Source organism: Culex quinquefasciatus, chromosome 3 (assembly GCF_015732765.1).
Source record: "Culex quinquefasciatus strain JHB chromosome 3, VPISU_Cqui_1.0_pri_paternal, whole genome shotgun sequence".
Lineage (NCBI taxonomy): Eukaryota > Metazoa > Arthropoda > Insecta > Diptera > Culicidae > Culex > Culex quinquefasciatus.
The window spans coordinates 75,176,490-75,187,946 of NC_051863.1; the positions used below are offsets into that span (position 1 = coordinate 75,176,490).

General features: G+C 37.4%; 1 protein-coding gene across 1 annotated transcript in view; it reads right to left on the reverse strand.

The window, feature by feature from the left end:
- Positions 1 to 11,457, reverse strand: part of LOC6032732 (kinesin-like protein KIF3A) — a 47,814-nt gene continuing 36,357 nt past the window's right edge. Inside the window, exons 3-5 of the mRNA XM_038260121.1 lie at positions 1,434 to 2,572; positions 952 to 1,369; positions 1 to 889 (exon numbers count right to left, since the gene is read on the reverse strand). Of these exons, the coding sequence (XP_038116049.1) occupies positions 632 to 889; positions 952 to 1,369; positions 1,434 to 2,572 (1,815 nt within the window). The 3' untranslated portion in view covers positions 1 to 631. The remainder of the gene's footprint in view (positions 890 to 951; positions 1,370 to 1,433; positions 2,573 to 11,457) is intronic.

An 11,457-nucleotide genomic window follows, 5' to 3' on the forward strand; every position in this document is an offset into this window, starting at 1 on the left:
TTGTGCTGAACGACGTGACTTTATTTATTTGTTTCTTTTGTTTTCTACACACAATATCCATACAAATATCAGGTGTGAGTATCTTTATGTGCTTAGAAAAAAATGTATCCTGCTGAGTTTTTTTTTCTTCACCTTTTACTAATTATTCCTACGTTATGCTTGTGTAAGTAAATATTTAAACCACTGTTCACTGTTGACTAGTGTTGTTAGCGTGCGTGTTACATAAAGTTAAACAAAGACAAAACAAAACAAAACAGAAAAAATACTTATTTTAGACAAATTTGGTGGAAAGCAACGACAAAGTTTATCGATATTCAAAGTGTTATGTTTCCTTCACAATTCCTTGTGCCTGTCAATCGTTGATTAAATGATCGCATGAGAAAGTTTTAAATATATTTTTCACTGCAGTTTTAAATATATTTTTTATTGCACATATTTTGAATGTAAATAGAGAGAGATTTTATTGTGATAAATTGGGCGAAAGCCGGGTGCAAGCAGACTTAACCTATTCAGCAACAAATGTACAACAAATACAAAGTGCATTTTGAGTGAGCAAAAAATAAGCCTCCTTTCAAGCTGTGAACGAATAGCTGTGCGTTCCGAAAGCCGCCGCAGTGCGCGACATTTTCATTTAGTAGTATTTCCTGGCCGTCGTTGGGCGCGCTATCCCGGAGGTGCGCGGCCGGGCCGTTTTGGCCAGCACCGGCTCCGACACCGAGTCCGTGTTGTAGCTCAGATAGACGTGCGACAGGTCAATCAAATCCGTCTCCTTGGTGTTGACCTTGGGTTCGGCCACGTTTTTGCGCATATTGTTGCCGGTGTAGGCGACGCACTTGAGCTGCCACTCGCCAATGTCCTCGTTCCAGTGGGTGAACTTTTCAATCATGTTCTGAAAGAGGAAAACAGAGAGGGTTACTTGAACATCAACGTGTTCACTTTTCTAGATCCTACCTGATACTCTTTGGGAATGTATGAGTTGATGACGAGCTCGCACAGGGCCAACTCGCGCGACAAGCTGCGAATGTTCTCGTAAATGCCTTCCTTTTCGCGCTGCTGCTCCTGCTGCTGGTCGGCCAGCTCCGACTTGATACCCATCAGCATCGACATGACGCGCTGGAGCTTTTTGGTCTTGCCAACGCACTCCTCCTGCAGCGAGCTGTACCGTTCCTCGATGTCGATGCGCTCGGCCTCGATCTTCTGCAGCGTTTCCTCCAGCTCGCGTTCGGTTTTTGTGCTACGTTCCAGCTCGGCGATCGACTTCTCCAGCAGCACCTCCTGGGCTTGGGCTTTCTCGAGCAGGTTCTCGCCGCCGACGAGTATTTTGTTCTCCAGCGAGGAGAGCTTGGCGCGCAGTTGGTCTTGCTCGGATCTGTAGAAACGTTAAAAAAGGGGAATAACAATATAATTGAACGGATGGCTATAGCTCTACCCACTTTGCCCGGCTAATCTCCTGCTCGTTCTCCATCGCCTTCTTCTCCATCAGCTCCTTCTCCGCGTCGGCCTTCTCCTTCTTCTCCTTGGCCTTCTCCCGGCGGTGCTTCTCCTTCCGTTCGGACTTTTCCTTTTCCTGCTCCTCGTCATCGTCCTCAATTTCCTCCACCTCATCGACCTCGTCTTCTTCCTCTTCATCCTCATCAGTTCCAAGCCCATTCGCGAAAACGCCTTCCTCCAGCTGTCGCTTGAGTTCCTTGATTTCCTCCTGGAAGTGTCGCAGCAGGGCGTCCTTCGGCTCATCGTTGATGTGGGCCAAATTCTGAATGCTCTTGGCACGACAAGCGTAACGCAGCGTGGAAATCGTCTCCACGTAGTTCGAATCAGCCGGGCTGACGCTGGCGCACATCACGGTTTTGCTGTTCCCTCCAAGCGAGTCCTGCAGCAGCCGGGTTAGCTTTGAGTTGCGGTACGGAATGTGGGTCGATTTCCCGTCAACCAGCGCACTAATCACATTTCCCAGCACCGACAGCGACAAATTAATCTTGGTCGCCTCCTTCAACCTCAGCCCAGATGACTGAGTCTTGCTTTGCCGCTCCGAACCGGCCAAATCAACCAGCTGCAGCTTGCCCATGCGGACGTTTTGCTTGCCAGTTTCATCAGTCTCGCTGGACTCAATCGTGATCGAAAAAATCGCATGCGAACGTGACGACTCAGAGTTCATCTTGGTAGCCCCAACAACCCTATTCTTATTCCCCAGCTTCATAATATTATCCAAATCGTCCGCGTTGTGCACCACGTAGCCGCTCAAATCCTTCACAAACACCCCAATATCAGCCCGTTCCTTCACCTCCAGGCTCTTGTTGAACTCCTTCCCTAGCAAGTCGCGCACCTCCTCATTGTAAATCTCCATATAACTGACGCGCACCAAAAACTTCTGGTTTTCCTTGCCGCGAGCAATGTGGCCGAAGATGTGCGCGAACGTGTTCGGGATGATGCCCTTGGTTTGGGGCGAGTCCGGGTTGCCCGACATGGTGTACGTTTTGCCGGTGCCGGTTTGGCCGTACGCCAGGATCGTGCCGTTGTAGCCCTCGAGCACCTTGTCAACGATGGGCCGGGCGGTGTCGACGTACAGGTCAATCTGAGGGAAAAGGAAGGAGATACAGGATTGGATTAGTTGACGAAATTAAATTAAACAGTCTGGACAGGCGCGTAGTCAGGGAGGGGTGGGCTTCGGGCTGAAGCCTTTGTTCTGCTGTTCGTAAAGGCATTTTTTGACAATTTTTCTTGGGAGGTGCGTATTGGCCCTCAAACAGCATGCGTCCTTTTATGGAAGCGATGGCGATATACCTGTCCACAACATTCAAAGTAAGCTGAAAAAAACTCTTCTTAATGTTTTACGATGTTGGTTTTTTTGTGTAAGCAGTTTTGATTAATTTCAAATTAAGGTATAGGTTTGTCATCCATCAGACACGTTTAACAATATTTTCTTAGGGGAGATGGGGGTAAGACGGCCACCCTAAGTGAGAAGTATAATAAATTTTAAACAACAGATAATTTTGATCTCAAATTACTTACATATTGTTCTACTAGTAGTCCACTATAGAAATGCCATAAATTAGTTGGTCATATGTGGGGTAAGACGGTCAGTGCTATAAATTAACTTAATAACTTTGCTAAATCCACCCAAATACCTACATGGTTGGTTGAACAGACTTCTCTAAACATCATCACTATTTTGGTTGAAAAGTCAATATTCAAATGTGAAGAAAAATGCTGTTTAAAATATTTCATATTTTGACTCAGTGGATTTTATATTATTACGACAGCATTTTATGAAAAACTGTGAACTTTTACTGCAAAACAAACACAATTTGATGCAAAATAATTAGTTTGTGTATTTTGATTAGAATAAGTAAATCAAAATTATGTAAACAAATGAAAATTATGAAAATTTTGATAATATTTCATACTATTCAATGAGTTTTGCTATATCACAGTAGAGAATGTTGTCGAAACTGTAGTTAACAGCATTTTGATTAAAAATGGATAGTTTTATTGAAAATGCTTTTCCTTATCTACAAATATGTCATAATAGTAAAAAAAAACTGTCAAAAATATAACCTATATCACATAAAATTTACAAATTACGGGTGGCCGTCTTACTTGCCGTCTTACCCCCGGAGGAGGTGGCCAACTTGCCCCCAAATAAATCATTTTTTAAAACATTTTTGCAAAAAGCTCATCGCATTTTTTTTTAACTTTTCCAAGGGACATAATCTAGAGAAAACTTCAATTTAATATTGAAAAATATTTGAAGACAGGAAAACAAATTGTTATCCAACAAAAATTCCTAAGTTGTAATTCATGAAAATTACATCCAGTTTCATGTTCAAAAATTATTTTCTTTATTTTGAGCTATTTTTAAACTATTTCAAATAATATGTTTGGCAAAGGTGACTCCATATGTATTATTTAGCATGAGGAACAGTATTGCTAAAAATTTTAGTAATATGCATTAGTATACTTATTAAAACAGTGGGGTGGCCGTCTTACCCCGCTTGGCCGTTGGTCTTCTAATCTATTTTAATCGAATCCAATCAATATTGTACCAAAAACTTGGATTAAGAGGCAGTTTTTGTAAATATTGCTCGGTTTGTTCTAGAGGTCGTATCGAGGTGCTCCGATTTGGAATAAACTTTCAGCGTTTGTTTGTCTATACATGAGATGAACTCATGCCAAATATGAGCCCTCTACGACAAAGGGAAGTGGGGTAAAACGGGCTTTAAAATTTGAGGTCCAAAAAACATAAAAAAAATCTTAAAATTGCTAGCATTTCCGTAAAACTTGATCAATTCCAACTCTCTTAGATGCATTCGAAAGGTCTTTTGAAGCACTTCAAAATGTGCTATAGACATCCAGGATTGATTTGACTTTTTCTCATAGCTTTTGCAAATTACTGTTAAAAATTGGTTTTTTTAACCCGAATATCTTTTTGCAACAGCCTCCAAAACCCATACTCTTATAGGACAAAAGTTAGGGAATTTCATGGACTATAAGCCTACGGTATTAAGTTCTGGGCCAATCGCAGTTTTCCCCCTAGTTGTTCGATTTTTCTATAACAAACATTTTACAGGGTTAGTTTTTGCCCTGTAGGCTTCCATATCGGCACTTGTTGGTTTCAATTTTGTCATCTTCGGAATCCTCGGAAAAGAGAGTTGGATTTGATGAAGTTTTACGGGAATGCTAGCAATTTTAAGATTTTTTATGTTTTTTGGACCTCAAACTTCATTGCCCGTTTTACCCCACTTGCCTTTGTCATAGAGGGCTCATATTTGACATGAGTTCATCTCATGTATAGACAAACAAACGCTGAAAGTTTCATCCAAATCGGAGCACCTCGATACGAGCTCTAGAACAAGCTGAGCAATATTTACAAAAACTGCCTCTTAAACATTTTTAATGGCAAGCAAAAATAAATTTTGATATTTCAAATACCAGCAACGATTGCTGAATCTTTAGCGAATGATCCGTCAAACTTACACAAGAAAATTGCTGAATTTTCAGCAAAATAACTTGACGTTTCTTTAGCTGAAACATCAGTTGTTTTGACAACCCGTTTACTGAAATTTCAGTAAACTATCTGTCAAAGTCAAGGGAATGATGGAACGAGAAGAATCACAAATCCGCATGAATAATTTCAAGATTGTTCAGGTGTAAACCCAAAACATGATCAAAAATTAAAGTGGACGAATAAGGCTCTTAACTGCTTATTTGATTGTCGGTGTAGATTGTTTGTTTTTTACTCTTTGGTCTGACAGATTTGGTCTAGGCGAGGGATAGGACACAAAGGTCAAAGTGACAATTGTCAGTTAACTGAGAATTCAGCAAAATCTAAATTACTGAATCGTTTACTGAAATTACAGTAGATGAAAATTCAGTTAAACGTTACTGAATTTCAGCGAAAAAAAAATTGGTGTGTACATATTAAAATTCCAGAAATCAACCAATACCAATCATTAAAAAACATTGAACAAACACAATGTAAAGGTCGTTAGTTCGAATCCCGGGGTGGATGAGAGCTAGGAGTTTTTTTTCAACACAGAGTGAATCATGTTTTAAATTCTTAAAAATAATGTCCACCAAAAACAAATTTGTCTAATTTTTCTTTACGACAGGTCACATCTGTTCAAGTTGGTACTACTTTTTAAATGAGTTATTCGAATGTTGAGAAATGGTTCCCAAAAAAACACGGGTGCAAATAACTTCAATTAATATTTTACTAGCCCTGTGCTCTGAAAAAGTAGCCGTAACAGTTCCAAGAACGGTATGATAATTAAATTAATTAACGCCCATCCTGTTTTTTAAACGTGGCACCAAACGAAAAAGAAAAACCGTTTTGACGATCGTCGCTGACCTCGGAGATCAATTCAATTTGAGGCTGGATCTAAACTAAGTTCTACGTTCTGATCTGTGCTAACTACTCTTAGGTGGTGCAATGTGCTCTAGCTCATTCATGATTTTGTCACCCACATTTAAACCCATTGGAACGGAATGTTGTGTTTGTTTTAGAAGAAGCGACCGACTGACTGGACTGGAGGACAGACATCGACTTCACCCAGTGCCAGCGGTCATCATACTGTCACTGACCTATTTTAGAAAAATTGCGTGTGGCAATGCACTGCTGTGCACCACACTCGCCGCCGACGCCGGACAACACCCATCCTAAACCTATATCGGTAGTAAATATTGAATGGAGCACATATGTGGGAAGCAACAATCCATAATGAAAAGGAATTTGATTGGATGTGTATCGGTTTTGTTTGTGGTGTGGGGGGAAAATTGGCTTCATTCTGGTGTGGCACTCTCTGTTCAAATATGAGGAGCCTCTAGTTAGTTGTGAACAATTTGGGATCGATTTACAATGAATCGAAAGTCCAAACAGATGTTTATAATTTCTGATAGCACTATCTACTTAGCAAGGTCGTTCCCACGAACAGACGATGCTTTGTTGCAGCTGAGAGCTTTGTTCTGTCGATGGTACAATGTCAAATGAATTTGATATCTTTTGTTAAAGCTCAAAAGATCTTATCTTAAAATATCCAAAAAATGAAAGCTCTTAAAAGCTCTTGAAGCGATTCAAGTTTAAAAAGGGGTTTTGCTATTTAAGTTACTTATCGTCCGAAGGTTTGTATAAGACTTCAAATAATCGAATCATGAAAAAAAATGTATTTTTTTCGTTATCGCGGGTGACATTGGGTCTGGGGGGGAAATTGCTGCAATTTTTATGACCCAATTTCACCCCCAGACCCAATGCCCCCCCTGATGACGGTACTTTAAAAATCAAAGTTCTGTGACCCATTTTAGTCAAATTTAAAGAGTTGATAGCCTATAAAAAAAGAAAATGCATTTTTTCAATATTTCATCACCTTGAATTTACAAATTCTAATTCACATTAGCGTAGTCAATGACTAAAGCTTGACAATAAAAAATAATACAACGATTTTCTTTTTGTGTTTCGATTATCCGAATTGAAATTTTTCAAGGCATTCGAACAATCGAGTCTGGACTGTAAACATATATACTGTATACATACATATATTTTTGTAACGCATTTAAATTAATGTTCAAATTAACGTGGAGAATTGAAAAAAAAATTGAGCAATTCCATGTCAAATAGGGAATCGGTTGTAACCGACCCTTTCTGATTTAAATGAAACATTGTAGACATGTTATCCTACGCTTATATAAGCCATTTTTGTATATATAGAGCCAGTTTTACTCGATAATGACATTAGAGAAGGACGTAAGTGTTATAAATATTTTTGTATTTCGTAATTTTAACATTGCTGTATCTCAAAGCCGTTGCATCATATCAAAAAGTGATCAAAGACACCTTTTAGGAAACTTGACTGGATTTCTGAAAACAATACACGGAAAGAAAAAACACGCCATTTCTACGAGATTTATTGATTTTTCAGTTTAAAAGTCAAATTTTAAGGTGAGCCCAGGATTTTTTTTTCGTTCAAAATTATTGTGATAATAGCCTAAAGTGTTACAATAAGACTCACGAAAAATGCAGGGAGCAGTTCTCTCAGATTTCAGTCATTCGATTTTTTTTTTGTATTTTTTAATCCGACTGAAACTTTTTTGGTGCCCATTTTGCATCATTAGATTCTCCATATAATTTTTCATACAAATTTGGCAGCTGGCCATACAAAAATGATGTATGAAAATTCAAAAAACTGTATCTTTTGAAGGAATTTTTTGACCAGTTGGGTGTTTTCGATAAAGTTGTAGGTATGGATATGGACTACACTGAAAAAAATGATACACGATGAAAAAAAAATTGGTGATTTATTATTTAACTTTTTGTTACTTAAACTTGATTTGCAAAAAAACACTATTTTTATTTTTTTTTATTTTTTGATATGTTTTAGAGGACATTAAATGCCAACTTTTCAGAAATTTCCAGAATGAGCAAAAAATCTTTGACCGAGTTATGAATTTTTTATTCAATACTGATTTTTCCGAAAATCTAAAAATTGGTCGCAAACATTTCATTTTTCGATGTAAAATCAAATTTGCAATCAAAAAGTACTTCAGTGAAATTTTGATAAAGTGCACCGTTTTCAAGTTAAATCCATTTTTAGGTGACTTTTTTGAAAATGAAAATGATTTTTTTACCGTGTATCATTTTTTTCAGTGTAGTCCATATCCATACCTACAACTTTGCCGAAGATTTCAAATCGATCAAAAAATTCCTTCAAAAGATACAAATTTTTGAATTTTAATACATAATTTTTGCATGGCCAGCTGCCAAATTTGTATGGAAAATTTAATGGGCAAACTAATGATGCAAAATGGCTTCTTTGGGCATACCAAAGGCACCAAAAAAGTTTCAGTCGGATTAAAAAATACATAAATTAAAATTTAAGAAAAAAGACCGATTTCGTAGAGAATTGCTCAGGATGGAGCAAATTACATAAAAAAATATAAAAATTATTTACTGAAACTGTTTTTTTGAAAAGTGCTCTAAACATCAAAATTTTCATGAACCGAACACGAGAGTCGATTCTCCAGACAATTTTACACAAAAGTCTCCATATTGACCATTGTCCTAAGTCCAATTCTTGTGAAGTTACAGCGGTTTTAAAAATCAAAATGTTGAAAAAAAGGTTTTTTGATGGTTTTTGGCAATTCTATGTGACAGACTTGATTTTTTAGTGTCGAAAATATGTTTACCGGAAAGCTCGTCCAATTTCCCATAAGTTGGCCTTTGACAGTTTTTCATTTTGGCTCGTTTTAATATTTACATAAGCTTACTTACTATCCAGGTTTCTACCACACTGAAAAACTAGGGAAAAGTGGGGCAAGTGTAACAAGCTAAGGGAATGCTCGTTACAACCCATTAAAAACGTTAAAAAATCTTTCGGATTTTTTTATAATCATCTTGTTCCAGGTCTTAACAAGTCGGTGTTACAACAAGTTTTTAAAAATCCTGTTTTTTAATGTAAAAAAAAAATGATTTTATTTTTTTTTATTTTCCGTATGCTTTACTCAACTAGTGGGTCAAGACGAACAACCCTTTGGGGCAAGAGGAACAATGCATGAAACAACATGATAATTTGTTAACAATTGAACTGTTATCACTTAAATTCATCGGATTAGAATATATTTGAAACGTTTCGTTAAACAATTATATTTAACTAAAAACTTGATCATTTTTACGAAAAATAAATTGCTTTGATAATAAATACTAAATTTTCATAATATCACTATATTTTGTATGGATTTTTTTAAACAATTGTTTATCAATTTTTAAGTACTTTTATGTATTTATTTCTCAATAAAGTTCGTTGTTGCAGCAATTCGTAATTTTCTCCATACTAAAAATCCATATGGTACACTTGCCCCACCTGAACAAGATTTTTTAAAAGCTCTCAACAAAAATAACCAAAAGTTAAATCATACTTTGTAATAGGTGCAAGTCATTGGTAGGGACACTACTGATCTAGGAAAAATAGCATTTTGATAAAATGAGTCTTAAAACGAACCCTAGGCTTTACTTTCCAAATATTATAAGAAAACAACAGTTTTGAAAAAAAAAACTTCATTCAATCTTATGCCCCGTAGCGTTTACGTCGTTTTGGCGGTTCTGTGCTAGTGGAATCAGCTAATTGCATTGCTGGCAACAAATCCTCATACTGGAAATAATCAAAATTGTAAACAAATACAGCTGTACGAGCCATTGTTCCTCTTGCATCATATGGTCGTCTTGCCCCACCTTCCCCTATTCTATTTTCAGTTATGAGCAATGTAATAAAGCTCATATCAGTAAGCCCATATATCCAATTGAAATGCTGTCAAAGACAAACTTATGGGAAATTGGACGAGCTTTCCGGTAAAAATATTTACGAGACTGAAAAATCAAGTCTGTCATAGGCGTCATCCATAAAGTATGTCACGCTCTAGGTGGGGAGGGGGGGTCTGAGCAAGTGTGACATTGCGTTTTGTAAGTATAAGAAAAGCGTGACAAAGGGGGGGAGGGGGGGTAAATTTTGGCTGATTTCAGCGTGACGTATTTTATGGATGAAGCCATATGGAAATTGCCAAAAACCACAAAAAACCTATTTTTTCAACATTTTTATTTTTGAAACCGCTGTTACAGTTCCAGAAAATGATTTTTGTATTTTTTGGGTGGGTTGCTCCATCCTGCATTTTTTGTGAGTCTTTTTGTAACATCTTAGTCTATTTTCACAAAACAATTGAACGAAAAAAGAATCGCGGGCTCACCTGCAAAATTGACTTTTAAACTTGAAAATCAAAAAATCTTATAGAAGTGGCGTGTTTTTATCTTTCAGTGTATTTTTTCGGGAAGCCCGTCAAATTTCCTACAAGTATGTCTTTGACCACTTTTTGATACGATGCAATGGCTTCGAGATACAGTAATTTTTAAATTACAAAAAAAAATATTTAAAACACTTACGCCCTTCTAAAACGTCATTATCAAGTCAAACTGACTCTATATACACAGATTTGGCTTATATAAGCGTAGGATAACATGTCTACTCATTGAAATCGGAGAGGGTCGAGAAAAAAAGTACCTAAACATTCATGTTTTGGGCTGGAACTGCTCTATTAAGTGATGACAAGAGTATTGTAGGGGTCACTCTCTGCCAACTCACAAAAAATCGGAAAAAGTTGCCCCAAACCTCTTCGATTTATGTGAAACATTGTCCTAGGACATAATTTTAGTCCCTGTAACCCAGTAACGAAAAATGACAGAGGTTTTAAGACTATTTTTGTTCTTTTACGAAGAAAAATACGTGTTTTTCGGAATTGTGGGTACGCCATGAAATCGACACAAAATTTTCAAGTCATTGCCAATTCAGGCTGAATATTATTGAAAAATACGTCTTTTCCGAATGTTCAAGACGAAAGGGGTCGTCCGCCACACCGTCACGAGATATCAAAAAATGGACCTCGTCACGTCATCAGGAACCAAAATTACCCTTATAGTCAAAGTATCACGCAAATCGAAAAGTAGTTGTTGCATTTTTTTCCGATTCCGTGTGAGTTGGCAGAAAATGGGGAAAACCAGTTATTTTTTTAAATTGTTAACCTTTTTTGCGATTCATGTTCAACATCTCAGGCATATAAGCTAATTTCTTTTGATAAATTAGGTGCATAGAAAATTGGAATTTTGAACATAAAGAATTATAAAGAACAAACTTATGTGTAATAACAAACAAATACAATCAAGACAGAAATTAACAACCAATTATAAGCTCGAGATCACCAAAAAATTAAGACAATATAGAAAATTGAAATTAAGGCTAGCAATCACGATCTTCATTTCATTTCAAATGAACTCACTCAGCCAACGTTTCCAGTTCCAGCACTGGTAAGGGTTCACGCGCGCGGTTCATCCACTGAACAACAAAGTGTTTCACTAGAGGGGGTGTGCAGAAGACGTCCCACATCCCACGTGGATGGCATGAACAACGTTCCTCGCCAGAGACA